Source organism: Hemiscyllium ocellatum, chromosome 37 (genome assembly GCF_020745735.1).
Source record: "Hemiscyllium ocellatum isolate sHemOce1 chromosome 37, sHemOce1.pat.X.cur, whole genome shotgun sequence".
NCBI lineage: Eukaryota > Metazoa > Chordata > Chondrichthyes > Orectolobiformes > Hemiscylliidae > Hemiscyllium > Hemiscyllium ocellatum.
This window is the reverse complement of record NC_083437.1, coordinates 28,367,343-28,384,753: the sequence shown is the minus strand read 5'-3', so window position 1 is coordinate 28,384,753 and position 17,411 is coordinate 28,367,343. Positions and strand designations below refer to the sequence as shown.

At 42.1% G+C, this 17,411-nt stretch overlaps 1 protein-coding gene across 2 annotated transcripts in view; it reads left to right on the top strand.

The window, feature by feature from the left end:
- rpl22 (ribosomal protein L22) overlaps positions 1-16,012 on the top strand; it is a 76,225-nt gene extending 60,213 nt beyond the window's left edge. Inside the window, exons 1-4 of one of the 2 annotated variants that reach the window (XM_060851858.1) lie at positions 3,606-3,671; positions 6,481-6,582; positions 12,025-12,146; positions 15,804-16,012. In XM_060851858.1, the coding sequence (XP_060707841.1) occupies positions 3,660-3,671; positions 6,481-6,582; positions 12,025-12,146; positions 15,804-15,948 (381 nt within the window). In that variant the 5' untranslated portion in view covers positions 3,606-3,659 and the 3' untranslated portion in view covers positions 15,949-16,012. Of the gene's footprint in view, positions 1-3,605; positions 3,672-6,480; positions 6,583-12,024; positions 12,147-15,803 lie in introns of those variants that run through there. The other variant, XM_060851859.1, reaches the window with a different exon arrangement.
- Positions 16,013-17,411: the final 1,399 nt, after the last annotated feature.

The window sequence follows — 17,411 nt, the reverse complement described above, 5'->3', positions numbered from 1 at the left end:
GTTGTGTTCTCCTTACCTTGATTCTGTCTCTCTGGCCTTGGGCTGGTATGAGAGAAATCTTTGAGCTCTTTTAGAAAGCAGCTGCCCAATGACGTCAGGGACTCATGAACTTGTGTCCTTCACTGGAAAGTTCCTGGATTATCAGCAGTCTGGGGATTGGTTTGGGATTTGGCCTTCTGTTTTTTTCCCCCTCGTGAGTTTTATTCAGCAAAGTGCTACTGCAGAAATGATGGTGAATTTTATTACTATGTATGAAGAAATGTTTTTTTCATTTCACTTTACACGTCTCAAACATTTTTCCTACAATTCTAAACAACTTTCCACCTCTGCCACAGCACTGAAAAGAAACTAATTAAAACCACATTCTTTGTGACAATTACCATAATAAACCAGCTACCATCATCCTTCTGCATCTCTCCACAGTCTTTGACAGGTGGACCACACTGCCCTCCTCCCAAGCCTCTCCAATGTAATTGAGCTGGGTGGGACAGACCTTGCCTGTCTCCATAATTTATCTATTCAGTCATAGCCAGAGAATTTCCTGCAAAGATTTATTTTTCTGCTTCTGTTACTTTGAATTCTCCAAGGTTTTCTCTGAGTATTTCTTCCTATTTCTCTTGTACATGCTACCTCGAGGCAACTACACCTGAAGCCATGAAGTCAGGTTCCTTTTCACAGGTACATGAACAATACCCAGCTCTACCTCTTCAACACCTCTCTCATCCCCTCTGTGTTGTCAGACTGCATGTCCAGCATTTAAGCTTAAATGATTCCATCTTAATCCCTGGATGCTATCTCAGGCTGAAACAGGTAGCTCATATCCTCAATGTCACATTTGATCCTGAGCTGAACTTTCAAATGCATATCTGTTTCATTAAAAAGATCATCGATTTCCATAATATAATCCATCTCTGCAACTGCCCCATCCCATCTATTGTTGAAATACTCTTTCATGTGTTTGTTATCTCCAGATTTGACTATTCCAATGCTCCTTTGAGATTAGATTAGATTCGCTATAGTGTGGAAATAGGCCCTTTGGCCCAACAAGTCCACACCAACCCACTGAAGAGTAACCCACCCAAATCCATTTCCCTCTGACTATGGGCAAATTGGCATGGCCAATTCACCTGACCTGCACATCTTTGGACTGTGGGAGAAAACTGGAGGACCTGAAGGAAACCCACACAGACGCGGGGATAATGTGCAAACTCCACACAGAGAGTCACCCGAGGCTGGAATCGAACCCGGATACCTGGTGCTGTGAGGCAGCAGTGCTAACCACTGAGCCACCTTATAAAATGGATTAATGGTCATCATTAGATGATTGATTCCAGATATTTATTGAATTCAAATTTCACCAGCTGCCACAGCAGGATTTGAACCCAGAATGTTGCTAGTGTCTCTGGATTAACAGTGCAACTATAATACCACTAGGCCATTGGCTCCCCACAATGGTCAGCCTCCCTATTATTTACACTATAAAAATGTCAACTTATTCTTTACATGACTTTGAATTGCTGCAATAAAAATGTCGATTAATTATCATTCTTTTATTACACTTCATATGCACTTTATGCCGCCCTTTGTATGATCGTGTAGTTTGTTTTGTCTATTAGCATCTTAGACCTGGAGGAACGCTGTCTCGTTTTTTACCATACCAGTTAAATATGGTAGAAATGACAAATAAAATATATTCTACTCTTATGGAAAAAACTCTGGTTCCATTGCCTAAATTGCACTAAGTCCCCTTCATCCCTTGTGAATGCTGATCTGCATTGACTCACAGTCTACCAATGGCTTAAGTAGTGTTCACATCCCTTCATGACATCATTCGTCCTCATCAGTGCTATTCCTCCAGTAAATCTTACTTTCAATTTCTCTTTAATGTGGATTGTCTGTTTACCGCACTGGGCTCTCCCTTCCAGATTGTTGTGCAGCTGAGCAAGTGAACACTTTCACAGAATGTTGCATGTGCTCAAATTCATTGCTACATTATGTAACATTCAGGGTTGCTGTGTCACTGCACATCCATACAACCCAACAATCCCTTTGGATCTCTGAATTCTTCTGGTTCTGACCTCTTGTTCATCTGTGCCTTCCTTTGTCCTATTAGTTAAGGCCAAGGCTTCAGCCATCTAGACATAAGTTCTGGAATTCGCCTCATCTCTACTACTCTCTTCTTTGAGTCCATCATTGAAATCCACTTTGATGAAGCTTAGTCACTTGTTGTAATTGCTGCTCCGTTTGCTTGATGTGCAATTTGTTTGATTACATTCCTGTTTCACCTTAGAATGTTTTCCTTCATTGAATGCCTGATATAAATGCTCTTTGTTACTGGATCATTGTAGGGACACTTCAAACTGCTACATTAAATGTTTTGTGCATTTGACTGTATAAACCAAAGAAGTAAATTCACAGTGGCACAGATATCAGTTAACTGGCAAAGAACTAGAAGCAATGTGATAAGAATTTTTCATTCAGTGTTATTTTGTTAGTAGTTACTCTGCTGATTGGGCCATGTGAACCAAATGGATTCCAGTCATATTCCCAAAGATATGATCTACAATAATCTTGCTATCCACATAAAACCAACACATTCCATACATCACTGATATAGGATCATCTGTAGGTAAGACCCCAAGTTGACCAGGATCAGAATTGCTCCATCAGAACTTCTTGTTGCTCACTGAATTAGTAAGGCTTCTTGAAAAGCAACTTCTAAACCTGTGATATACTGTAAACAATGGCAGCAGCTGCATGGGTACATGACAACCTGCAGGTTCTTGTCCAAGCCATGCAACATATTGACATAGAACTACATTCTATGTCTTCACTGAAGGTAAACATCCTTCCTAACAGCTTGTGTGGGTACTTACACCAAATGGAGTGTAATGGTTTAAGAAAGCAGCACATTGCCACCTCCTCAAATGACAACTAGGGATCGGTTACAATTGCTTTTTTTAGCCAATAGCACCCACATTCCATGAAAAAAATTACAATGAATAATAATTTCAAAACAGATTTGGATAAATACTTGATTTTTTTTTAAAATTGCTGGGCTCTGGGTAAAGAACATTGGGTACACAAGCAGGAGGCTGGAAGACCATGGAGTGACAACAATGGAATACTATGGCTAAAGAATAAAAGGTCATAGATTCTTGATTATCTGTTTTCAACTTTCAGTTCTTCGTCGACTGCAGTATTGTGCTTTTGTACTGGCAGAGATGGGCCAAATGGCTTCCCATGCCCGGAATTATTTTCTAATTCTTTGATTCTGGTGCCTGTTTCTTTAAAAGCAGCCTTATCAATGGATAACGCAAAGATGGAATTCGCTTCGCCCCGCCCAGCCCCCCAGCACGGAACACAGCACAACCGATTGGACACCCAAGTAGTAATGCGCATGCGAATCGTGTCTGTCCTATCATTGGTTTTCTAGTGACATGTCAAGACGCATGCGCCACTCTCTACATTTCGATTGGTCTTGCCGATATGGTAATACGCATGTGCGTTGCCCTGAGCTGTGGTCTGTTTTGCCCGGTTGGTAATACGCATGCGTTCTTCTCTACGCTGTGAGTGGCCAGTTCCACGATGACGGGCGACAACGTATTGCGCAGGCGCGGCGTGATCTCTCTCTTTTCGCACCGCCATCTTGTGCAGACATGGCTCCTGCGGTGAGTCCGACCGCGCTGTTCATACCTGCCCTTCCCCGGAGGGGACTGCGGGCTTTGTACCGGTCCTCGCAGTTGTGGGGCTTTGGTCCTTTCACGGCGATGTGTTTGGAATGGTCGGTTCTTGTCCTTCCACCGCTGATGGGGTGTATGCAGGGGACCGGCGGGAGCAGGCCTGAGCTCTGGGCCACGGCCTCCGGGTGGGAGTGGGGACCAAATTCGAGCTCTGCCTCCCCGAAGCTCCACAACTTTCTGCCTTTGAGGCTGACCCCGGAGGCATCGTCTCTGCTCACCCCACCCCAAGTGGAAAGGCCCTCCGAAGCTCTCCGCGCGTGTGTTGCACGTGTTTGACAAAGTTTAAAAAACTTTTCTGTTTAAAAATCAATAAAATATAAAGTAAATTTTCTTGTTAAATGATGGTTTCGACCCTGCCACTGACTTTCGGATTCAGAACGCCGCATTTCTTTAACTAAGCTGCAGTTTCACAACATGTTCGATTGAATATTCTGTTCCTGCTGTATCATTCGGCCATTTGGTGAACGTGATTGCAATATGCTTTTTTTTGTGGTTTTTGTAATAATCCTAATGACTTTGGTACTTCCGTTTCCCCCCATCTCCCTTTCACACTATCTTTCCTCCCCCACCCACTTCGGGGAAAAAAAGCTGCATTTGAGTCGACTGTGAAGCCTTCCACGATGCAATGTCTTGCCAGTTCCCGTCCAATGGACTACTCTAGAACCAATCCTGTCGTTTACTGAAATCATGGCTGCCTTAACTTCAATTCTTTGCATTGCCTTCATAGTCGTTATAGCCCAAGAACAGGCCATATATCTCAGTCTGTTTCGTATACTTGACCAGTGAAAAACTATTAATCTAATTTTAAGATTATTGAGCTAATGTTTGTTTGGGGATGTACTTTCTAACCCCTCTGGATTGTTTGTTTTTGATGTTATTCCTCCTTGTCCTATGCTAATTGAAGTGGATCCCATCATTGTGTAAAATATCAACTGTAAATTCACTTGGTTAGAAAGTAACGGACATTTTGATGTGACTCCCTGAATGGAGATGTTTGCTGTATTCTGCTAACACTGGTTGGAGCTGTTTTGATGGTATTGGGGATAAATTATGGCCACCACTTAAAATTAATCTTCATTTGTATGATGCATATAGCTTCAGTTTATTACCTCACTTCAGAACAGCACTGAAGTGTTAAACTAGAACACGTGTTATTGTTCTGGAGTGTGACTTGAACCTACAGTATTCCAATTTAATGGTATGAATACAAGGATATGTAATTTGGTGTTTCATAAATTACTGAGATAATCTGAAGAACGCAGTATATCTTCAGTCTGTAAATTATTGCCCTCTGGTTGAGTTTTCAGTCATCAGATGCAATGCAATCTCATTAACCTACCTACCTTCCTTCCTTTTTTGTATCCGAGCTTGTTTGCTCTTTTTAAATCATCTCTTGTTCTGTGGGATGCATGTGTGTAACATAACCTCTTGATAGCAAGTATCTATGTAGAAAATTGCAATTGACATCATTGATACACGCATGAGGTTCCCTACTTTCCTGGAGTCCAGAAATCTTAATAATTTGACAACTTAATTAAATGCTGTTGTGACGTGTTGGATACGGGTTGTGTATTATCAGTTATTTTTGTAATTAGGATTGCAGTGCTGTTGAAAACTGTATAGAATGGAACTTGTTTGACCTTGTGCATCTGCCTGTGTCTCTCTCTCTCTCTCTCTCTCTCTCTCTCTCTGTGCGCCTGTCTGTCTCTCTCTCCCTCTCTCTCTCTCTCTCTCTCTCTGCGCCTGTCTCTGTCTCTCTCTCTGCGCCTGCCTGTCTCTCTCTCTCTCTGCGCCTGCCTGTCTGTCTGTCTCTCTCTCTGCGCCTGTGTGTGTCTGTCTCTCTCTGCGCCTGTGTGTGTGTCTGTCTCTCTCTCTCTCTCTGCGCCTGTCTGTCTCTCTCTCTCTCCCTCTCTCTCTCTCTCTCTCTCTGTGCCTGTCTGTCCGTCTCTCTCTCTCTGTGCCTGTCTGTCCGTCTCTCTCTCTCTGTGCCTGTCTGTCCGTCTCTCTCTCTCTGTGCCTGTCTGTCCGTCTCTCTCTCTCTGTGCCTGTCTGTCCGTCTCTCTCTCTCTGTGCCTGTCTGTCCGTCTCTCTCTCTCTGCGCCTGTCTGTCCGTCTCTCTCTCTCTGCGCCTGCCTGCCTGTCTCTCTCTCTCTCTGCGCCTGTGTGTCTGTCTCTCTCTCTCTGCGCCTGTCTCTCTCTCTCTGCGCCTGTGTGTGTCTGTCTCTCTCTGCGCCTGTCTCTCTCTTTCTGCGCCTGTCTGTCTCTCTCTCTCCCTCTCTCTCTCTCTGTGCCTGTCTGTCTGTCTCTCTCTCTCTGCGCCTGCCTGTCTGTGTCTGTCTCTCTCTCTGCGCCTGCCTGTCTGTCTGTCTCTCTCTCTGCGCCTGCCTGCCTGCCTGTCCGTCTCTCTCTCTCTGCGCCTGCCTGTCTCTGTCTCTCTCTCTGCGCCTGCCTGCCTGTCTGTCTGTCTCTGTCTCTCTCTCTTTCTCTCTGCACCTGTCTGTCTGTCTCTCTTTCTTTCTTTCTCTCTCTCTCTCTCTCTCTCTCTCTCTCTCTCTCTCTCTGTCTCTGCGCCTGCCTGTCTCTCTCTCTGCGCCTGCCTGTCTGTCTGTCTCTCTCTCTGCGCCTGCCTGTCTCTTTCTCTGTGTGTGTGTGTCTCTCTCTCTCTTCCCCTCTTTTCTTCCTGCCCTGAGCACTCCCCATGACCCATAACCCATTGTCTTCACCTTTTGCTTTGCAGAAGAAGCTTCTGACAAGAGGCAAGAAGAAGAAGCAAGTGCTGAAGTTCACCTTGGACTGCACGCATCCAGTAGAAGATGGCATCATGGACGCCTCCAATTTTGTAAGTTTATCTAGTATTTTCTGGGTCTTTTCAATAAATTAAACCTGACTGCAGTGTAACCCACTTTTGTAATTGTACACAACAGGACTGTGGCAACTTTGGGTGAGTTGGCGATATTCCTGGTCGCTTCTTGCTGGCTACAATAGGTACAGAGGAACCATGATTATCTGGCTTTCGATTATCCAAATTTTGGATTATCTGGGCAAGATCCCAAGGTCCCGATGCTTGATTAAACTGTGCTATCAGGCATTCGATTATCCAAATATTTGATTATCTGAACAAAATACTCCACACCCATGTCATTCGGATAATTGAGGTTCTTCTGTACAGAAGATATACAGGACATGGAGCATCCTTTGGTATATTTTGGCTGTAGTTGTGGTTAATTGCCAATGCTGTGGTGTAATGTGACACCCAAAACACAAAATCTCTACATGGTACTGCTATGCTTGTGTGGATGGTTGGAAAATAGTTGTATGTTGACGTCACTGTTTAATTCATGCAGTGTTGTCACTAATTAGCATATTGGTGTCAAAATGCTTTGAGAAAGGACATTCTCATGTGCTTTCTAGTTGTCCAGTATTCCTGTGCCAATTTGAATCTGGGCCCACTTTCTAAATAGAAAGTGGTACCTGATTTTCTTCATGCTTCCCTGTTTTTCAGATCTATGGTGGACAGATACTGGGCATTATTATAGAATCAGAATTGTCCTCCATGCTGTGAGGATTGTAAACTATGTTGCCTTTTTAAAATCTATTCACTAGCACTTAATATCTGACTCTACTTTTAGGTGGTGGATTGGAGAAGATGGGAAAACTGTCTTCTTGAACCACTGCAGTAAATGCGATGAAGTTACACTCATTGCTGTTGGGTAGGGAGTTTCAGGGTTATGACCCATTGGGTGATAATGGAGCAGTAATACAGTTTTAATTGTCAGTCATGATATCGTGTGACTTATTGGAAATTTCGAATGTGCTGCAGCGTTCCCCAAAATGAGTTGCTGTCTAAGAAGCCCTGGCAAAGTTGTGCTGTAGTCAAAATGTCAATCATAATTTTTCAAATGGTGTTTTTATTATGAAGTGAGTGGCTTGCTGGGTGTGTCAGAGGGTATTTAAGGATCAAGCATATTGCTTTAGTGCATACAGGCACAGACTAGGAAACCATGACAGATTTCTTTCCCTGCATTACTGCAGCAGATGGGTTTTTAGAAGAATCTACTTATATCATGTTGACCATTTCTGATATTAGCCATTACTACGGATTTAGTTCATAACTGGTTTTAAATTTCTCATCTGCCATGATTAAGTTGGAATTAATGTTTGGATTGTTGGTGCAGGCCTCTAGATTTCTGGTCCAGTCTTGTAATCAGTATGCTGTCATGACTGACACACGTTTGTATTGTCATGGTAATTTAAGTGCTGTATGCTACTTCAGAACAATAGCTTTGCATACTTTTGTTATGGAAACCTCCAAATGTGTTACATAAAAGTATATAGAAGTTAGTCATTAAGCCCATGGTGGTGTCCAAATGAGCAAATGTGTTTGATCCAGTGTTTTGTGCAATGGGGTTGCTGGGAGAGTATGAAACCCATGCAGATCCACTACCGACACTCAGTGGCAGCAGTGTGTAAGATGCACTGCAGGAATTCACCAAAGATCCTCCAACAACACCTTCCAAATCCACAGCTATGTCCATTTAGAGGGACAAGGAACACCATGACCTATAAGTTCCCCTCCAAGCCATTCACCATCCTTACTTGGAAATATATCGCTGTTCCTTCACTGTCGCTGGGTCAAAGTCCTGGAATTCCCTCCCTTATAGCATTGTGGACTGCAGCGGTTCAAAAAGGCAGTTCACTACCCCCTCAAAGACCCGTAGGGATGGACAATAAATGTTGGCCAGCTAGCGACGCCCACTTCTCTCAAACGAATAAGTTTTTTAAAAATGAAACAAAGATGTTTGTAGGCAAGGGCTGAAGTGATTAAATATGAAAATGATATGGTAAGTTTTAAGGCACTGGGTTAGCAAGGATCTGGGTTCATGAATTGAGTGATCGATTCTGACAGTGTAGGTTTGGAAGGTGGGCAGTTGGCCACATGAGCATTTGATTTATCATGTCCAGCGGTCAAAAGTCACACTACATTGAGTTTTAAGTTTATTTGAAACTGCTTGGACTAAACCAGTGATTTTTCACTTTGTCCACTCCAGTCCAACACTGGCACTTCCGAGTTAGGTCTAGAGATGACATGAGAATAGAATGTTGAACAAAGATCTGTATGATTGGCATTATGTATGTGGACAGCATTACCTTGTGATGGAGAAAGTAGTATTGTGTTGAATGCTTAACTTGTAGAATGATGTGTTGAAGTTGTTTACAAGGAAGAGGGCTGCTGTCGGTATGATTGCAGTGTTTGTGTTAGCACTGTAGACAATGGCTTTAATCTTCCTGGTGGTTATCTGAGGCAAGTAGGACTAGATTTTGGGTATGATTTGCAGCAGTGAGACCGTGGAACTTGTGAAATTGATCTGTGTACCAGCAGTAAACATATGGAGGTTGGTCCTGTCATTGTTGAAGTCGCTAAGAGGCTGCATTTAGACGAGGAAGAGGACAGGGCTGTGGATGAATCTTGGAAGTTTCCATGCTGACTGCGAGGTGGAAAGAGATGTCGTTAGTGATTTTATTGGCATGAGTGAAACTGAGTGTAGATGGGATAGACGTTGGGATGTCTGGATCATGTTCAGAGCTGAAGAGAGTAATGTATCACAGTCATTGTCTTTTTCCATTTTTCTCAAATCTAAATTGCTGCTCTCATGGAAACCAGTTTGGAGGATTTCAGAAGAGGAGTTGTGATAAAGGGTTCGGCTTATGCTCGAAACGTCGATTCCTGATGAAGGGCTTATGCTCGAAACGTCGAATTCTCTATTCCTGAGATGCTGCCTGGCCTGCTGTGCTTTGACCAGCAACACATTTTCAGTTGTGATAAAGGGTTGCCTGTTCTGTGAATTGGCAGGGTGGTTGAGATGGGGACTGTTGTTTATTGCCTATTTTCTGTCACAAAATAGTATTCACGTGCAGCCTAAATGTGGCTTTTGAGGTGCTTTTTGTCAGCATAGAGCACAGACGATCCGTCACAGCTTGATGTGATCCTTTGGCTTCCTCTTGTGTGCACTTGCACATTTGTTTGTGGCGTGCTGGGCTATACATATCTTACATCTGCGCCATTAGCCACCAATAATGTCCATATGGAATGCATTTTGGCCAACTTTGAGATCACCTTAATTGAGTAAGGTGATGTTCTTTCCTCTTCCTTTGTGTGGTTTGAAACTGGGATATCTAATCAGCGCCTGTAAGTTTGGGCCGTTTGGTGACTTTAATTGACTATGCCCTTCCCTACTATGCAGATTGATTTTAGGAGTTTTTGAATCCTGATTCCTCTTCCTCTTCCGCACTGACTGAGTGAGTCACGGCATATTTGGAAGAGCACCACCAACAGAATTTTAAGACTTTGCACAGTGGTATATCAGAGCGCATTTATCCACTGGTGTTGCTTGAGCAAAACGTTTGGAAATAATTGAGTGATTTTGCTTTAACTTCAAGAGCCCTCTCTTGTACAATGGAGTATGGTGCTTTTTTTCAGAGTGTTGATTTGGTGACAATAGAATGGATCATTTGGAATTCCCTTCTGTGACATTTCATAAGAGGACAGTTTGGAGTGCCTTCCTTTAAAATGAATCCTGCTTCTGACATGAGGCTTTTAATTTTGTGAATCTTTATGCTCAAGATGAGGAAGAACAGTGTAAGGGAATGTATTTGAGGTTGATGTTTTTGGCTCACTATCTGAGCGAATTTGGTTAATCGTGGTCCTCTCTTTTGTGGTTCAGAAATTCAGGATTTTATCCCTTTTGTGGCTAATAAGAGTTCACCCAGTGCGCATGTTGTAGGTAAACCATTAATGTTTCTCAAACCGTCAGCATCTGCTGGTAACAAGTAATATGTTTCTCAAGTAATCCGGATATGTAAGTCAGGTAAATAAAATCAAAAGGATTACTGAAAATATAGTTTTGTGCTGTGATGAGAAAATTGATGTATAGCAGGAACAATCTCCAAGTTCTAATCTAATTAAAACTGTGCAGTACAGTTACAGCTGGCTGCCTAACATTTTACTGAACAGTGCTGCTCATGAGGCCAAATTGAATTTTTCAAAAATTTTGTTTTCAAGATAAATTGTTTATATTTTTCTGATTGAAAAGTAATTTGCTAAAACCATACCTGTGGACCATCTGATTGCATGATTGATTGCTGCTCAGAATTCCTGCTTCTATTCTAACTCCTATTCTATCGTGCATATTGCAATTCGGTCCAGCTTCTTGGGAGCTGCAGTTTAACTGCAGAAAACCGCGTCCCAATCAATGCAGTTTAAGGTGCTAGAATTTCTTGTGATTCTCTAAATGGTGATATTATGGGAAAGTAGAGTTTATGCTGAAGGTCAGCCACAGTCGTCTTTAGCAGAGCAGGCTTGAGGGGTGTTTTGACCTGTTCTTGCTCCTTTTTAATGTTCCTCATTCACCATATGGACGTACATGGAATAGTGTAGGTTAGATGGGCTTCAGACTGGTATGACAGGTCGGCGCAATATCGAGGGATGAAGGGTCTGTACTGCGCTGTAATATTCTATGCTCATTCCCACTGGTTACTGACTGACCTGTAACTATCTTTATTTCACTGCAGTGTTATCAACTGGAACCTAGGTCTGAAACCTAGCTGTCTAATAATCCAATGGGACGCAGTAACAGCTCTTTATATTTGTACAGACTCTTGAAAATAAAGCCAAGATACTGGGAAAGAAACAATATTTCTCCCACTTCATCAAATTTCAAGTGACAATAGTTTCCTGTGACCTGATTAACTGAAACACAGATTTGCATCTTTGTATATGGTGTGGCATTGATAGTGTGCCAGTGCTGGATATAATAGCACCATTCGGCACAGTGTCTGTATCGCATCCAGATTTGTCAAGTTGGATGTTTCTGGAGTTTTTTTAAACTGAATTTTCTAATATTGCCATGTCGAAAATTACATTATAAAATAGTTTTAGTCGTTGTCCTTTGTTTTAGTTTGTTGAAGACCCTTTGTGAGTGTACATGTTCTAGTACTTTATCCAGTTTACATGCTTGGGTATAATGTTAGCCACCCTTGCCTGGTCAATCAAAGCTCAATCCTATTCAGATTTTGCTTAACCTGCACGCTGCCTGCTTTCCATTAAGATTCATTGGGTAGCAATTGAGAGCTTCCCTACATTCCATATAGCTCATTGATAAACCAGACAGTGCTCTTTCCCATTTGGTAACAACATTGTTAATACAAAAGGTACACTGCTAGTCCAGCATACACGTGTATGATTGAAAATTTACCCTACACTCATTAATTATTTGTCTTACAGGAGCAGTTCCTGCAGGAACGCATCAAAGTGAATGGTAAAGCTGGGAACCTGGGTAATGTGGTAACCATTGAGAGGAACAAGAGTAAGATCACTGTTACCTCTGAGGTTCCATTTTCTAAGAGGTAAGTCAGACAAGGAAAGCATGATGTGAATGTGTGGTGTATTACAAGGATAAGTTCTTTTGCAGACACCTTTTAATATTTGCGTCTTTATGTTTTGTGGACATTGAACTGAGTAAGGTTGGTTATTTGGGTGCCAAAAGTTGGAAAGTGCTGGACCACTACTACTCACTGGGCTCTGAAAGCAAAGGCACAGTTTCAATATTTGTGAATAATCCTAAAGTAGGAAGTGTAATTAATATTGGGGTGTGAAGGTGGGGGGTGAGCATTGGTGAATGGAGTATTGTGTGTAATTGGTAAATGGAGTAGCTCATTTTGGGAGGGGGAAGAAAGTGGTCACATACTTATTGGGAAAACAAGTACCTAACCTGGGTAGAAGAATGGGGGAATCTGGACATGCAGATGTACAAATTGCTAAGATAGTGATAAAAGTTAATGCACAATAAAGAGCATATAGGAATAGAAGTGAAAAGTAAAGATGTTTTTTTAAACTTGTATGGAGCCTAGTTTGAGCACATGTAGAGTACAATGTAGAGTCCTGGACTGTATCTCTCAAAACAGACCTAAAGGTATTGGAAAAGGAACAATAAAGGATTTATTGAATTATATCTGAACTAAAAGGTTATGCTGATTGAGAAAGATTGATCAGCTGGGGCTCTTTTTCTCTGGAAAAGAGAACACTGAAAGATTACCTGATGGAGGTCTTCAGGATAATGGAAAGATTTAATAGAAAATACATTTGTGGCTGTGGCTGCAGTTAGAACTAAGGACCATAAGTTGCTTTAAATGCACAAGGGAATTTTAGATAAACTTTTCAAGAAATGTGAAACTTACTGCCACAAGGAATAGTTGAGGCTGTATCTCTTGGATATATTGAAGAAGATAAACAAATACATGAATGACGCAGGAATGGCGAGAGATAATGAAAGGGGAAGGTGAAGAGAATTGGGTGAGAATGCAGCTTGCATACAACCAAAGTACCAACACAACCTTTTTTAGATTGAATACTGTGCTGTAAATACTTTGTAATACCTGCAAGTTGAATGATTTGTATAGCTGTCTGCTGATGTTGAGAATAATTTCATTTTATTTGCAGCTAAATTGTACATGTATGTCATTTCAATTTTCTGGAATTTGAAATAGTTTTAATTTGTTGCACTGCATATTTGTTTGATGCCTCTAAGAATGTTAGCTTTGATCGTAAATGAAAATGTAGAATACGAGTACAGGGGAACCTCGATTATCCAAACATGATGGGTGGGCACTATTTCGTTCGGATAATTGATTACTTGGTTAACTGATTAAATGCCTTTCCTCTGGGGCTCGGAGTTTTTAAAGTCTGCTCTCCGTTCAGGAGACTGCAGAAGCATACAGCGCTTGAGACCCTGCCCCCAACTCCGCCCTGTCCTCAGCCAACACTACCCCTCGCTCCACCAACCGCATCCTACACAGCGCTCCCGCGCACGCCCCACCCATCCGACACCGTCCACCAAACCTGTCCAACACGGTCCCCATCTAACACTGCTCCGCCCGACTCTCTCAACCTTGTCCAACACTGCCCCCCCCCCCCCCACCGACTTGGTATTCAGATAATCGAGGTTCCTCTATTTAAAAGCTGGAACCCTCCCCTCAAAATGGAGAACTTATTTGTACAGTACTAGTTTGAAGGGGTTATTTAATTATATTGAAAATATAAACATTAGATCATAGAGTCATAGGGGTGTACGTCTTGATTGTCCAACTTGTCCATGCCAACCAGATATCCATATACTGACAAATGGGACTAGATTAATTATGGACCATATCCCCCGAAACAATTACGATTTATACATCCATGCACATGCCTTTTAAATGTTGTATTTGTACCCATGTCCTCCTCTTCCTCTGGCAGCTCGTTCCGTGCACGTACCACCCTTTGTGTGGAAAAAGTTGCCCTTTAGTCCTGTTTTAAATCTTTCCCCTCTCACCTTAAAACTATCCTCTCTAGTTATGACTCCCCTGCCCTGGAGGAAGAACATGACCATTCACTCTATTTATGCCCATCATGATTTCATAAACCTCTAAGGTCACCCCTCAGCCTCTGACGCTTCAGGGAAAATAGCCCCAACCTATTCAGCCTCTCCCTATAGCTCATACCATCCGACCCTGGCAACATCCTTGTAAATCTTTTCTGAGCCCTTTCAAGTTTCCTGTAGCAGTGTGACCAGAGTTGAATGCAGTATTCCAAAAATGATCTAACCAATATCCTGTACAGCCCACATGATCCCTCAACTCATACTCAATGCACTGATCAATAAAGGCAAGTGCATCAAATGCCACCTTCACTACCTTGTCTAACTGTAACTTTACTTCCAAAGAACTATGAACCTGCACTCCAAAGTCTCTTTGTTTGGCATCATTACCCAGGACCTTACTATTAAGTGTATAAGTCCTGTCCTGATTTGCCCTACCTAAATGTAACGCCTTGCATTTACTTATATTGAGCTCCATCTGCAATCTTCGGCTCATCTGATCAGGATCCTGTTTTATTCCGAGGTAACCACCTTTGCTGTCCGCACCAATTTTGGTATCGTTTGCAAGCTTACTCACCATACCTCTTGCACTCAAAGCAGTGGACCTAGTACCAATCCTTGTGGCACACCACTGGTCATGGGCCTCCAGTCTGAAAGGATGTTGATTTGTACCCCTCAGCACAGATATCTGGACCCATCTGGACAAGAGCTAGAAAAACCTCAATGGTCAATGTCACAGCTGTTTTGTGTTCCCTGGTAACACAGGAGGTCTCGGACTTAAAATGTCCAACTTATGAACACTTGTATTTACGAGCGCAATCTCACATAGAGGTGTAATTTTAAAGATCTGAGTAAAAAGCGTTTTCTGTAATTAAGGCTCTTTTCTATTGCTCTGCATTGTGTCCTGACTTGTGGACAAATCGACTAGCCAACGGCTTCAAGAATGGAACTTGTTTGCAATCGGGGCAGCCTTTACCCTTTAAGCTTGGCTGTTAGTGTCTGGTGTTAGATTTCACATAGTAAAGGTGTGAAAGGCTGAGAATCGATATGGGACAAATGAACATAGCTTCCTTTTCAATTGTTTGTGTTCGGATTGAATTGAATTTGTTGTGTGTACTGAGGTACAGTGAAAAGCTTTGTCTTGCAAGCAATACAGGCAGATCACATAGTTAAATAGCATAGATAAGTAAATAATAAGTAAACTGTGGTAAAAACAAAAACACAGGTACAGGCGAATGTCAGGAGTTTGAGTCCATTCGGTATTCTAACAACAGTAGAGTAGAAACTGTTTCGAAACTGGCTGATGTGTGTGTTCAGGCTTCTGTACCTTCTTCCCAGTGGTAGAGGTTGTAGAAAAATATTGCCAGGGTGGGATGGATTTTTGAGAATGCTGGCGGCCTATCCTTGACAGCGGGCCTAGTCTGGAGGTTGGCCTTTGTGATTGTCAGGGCTGAATTCACCACCCTATGTAACCACCTCCGATCTTAAATGGTACAGTTGCCGTGTTTAGATTTTGAAAGACTTTGGGCCAATGAATATGTTTTGAGGTCAGGGAACCGAGGAATAGGAGTAAGACAATGTCAGGAAGTCTAACCTCTTGGTTAACCCTGGTGTTATCTTTTGAACTGGTCGTCTTTTTGTTTTATAGGTACTTGAAATACCTCACCAAGAAGTACCTCAAGAAAAATAACCTGCGTGACTGGCTTCGCGTGGTAGCAAATAGCAAAGAGAGCTACGAGCTCCGGTACTTCCAGATCAATCAGGATGAAGAGGAGGAGGAGGATGAAGACTAACCATATGGCTAGTCTGAACTTTTGTACAAATTATCTTCAATAAAATTAACAAAAAAGAAAGACACATCTGAGCATTATGTTTTTATTCACACGGGATTGTACAACAATAGGTTTAAATTTGGATTATTAATGTGAATACATTTTGTAAATGTGATTCTGTAATTTTGATTTTCCCTCCACTTTTGTAAATTTTGACTCGAGCTCAACTGGTATCGATTTCTGGTTTCTTGATCTACTGGCAATTCATTCTGTTCAAATTATTAATTTTTAAAATTTCATTCTGGTGTCTACATCTCCCTCTCTGGCCTGCAACTGTTTGTAGTATCCTCTACTTCTAAAATTCTCCAAGATCTGTGTTCCTTCCATTCAGTACATTGTGCATCCTGGTTTCCTTCCCTACCATTGGCCAATCCTTCAACCCTCCTTAGATATAGATCTCTCTTCCTAAACCCTCCCATCTTTCCTTCTGATGCTCTAAAACTTTAATTTGTCCAAGTGTTTGGCTCTGATGCATCAGTGTCTTTGTTACAAATTACAGTCCCATGAATCCTTTGCAAAGTTTTACTGTTAATTGAGCTGTGTAAGTGCGATTACTCTTGCATTGTAGATTGAGTTTCACCAGGCTACTTAACAATTTGTACCTGAACCCTGATGTCTACTTGCAGGTGTTACCAGTCAACAATGAGAAGGAGCCCTCACTGATTTCCTAGTCCAGGAGTTGAAATTAGTTGCCACTACTTTTAGCTCGGTTCACAATGTACCTCAGTACAGACTGAAGACTAAATCGGGCTTCTTAATTATTGAAACAAACAAAATACTGCAGAGATTGGAAATCTGAAACCGGAACAAGAGCTGGAAAAGCACATCAATCAGGCAACATTATAGAGAGCAATGGATCAACGTTTCAAGTCTATGGCCTTTCATCAAAACATAAAACAAAAGTGCATTAAAATCTTGGAAGATAACTTTCTTTCGCCCTATGTTGGGCTATAATTTTTACAGTACAGTATATCTTGTATAATTCACTTAGTTTTCGTTAATTTGATTGGTCTCTGAGTCATGTAGTATTACCTCAACTGACAGTTACGAAGTGAGTATTTGAATATTTGTTCCCTCAAAATACTGATCCTGTGCACACACATCACTGGTGTAATAAAAACATCATGGAGCAATTTGCATTTCTGAGGGAGGGATTGGATAGTTTTTTTAGATTAGATTAGACTTACAGTGTGGAAACAGGCCCTTCGGCCCAACAAGTCCACACCGACCCGCCGAAGCGCAACCCACCCATACCCCTACATTTACCCCTTACCTAACACTACGGGCAATTTAGCATGGCCAATTCACCTGACCCGCACATCTTTGTGACTGTGGGAGGAAACCGGAGCACCCGGAGGAAACCCACGCAAACACGGGGAGAACGTGCAAACTCCACACAGTCAGTCGCCTGAGTCGGGAATTGA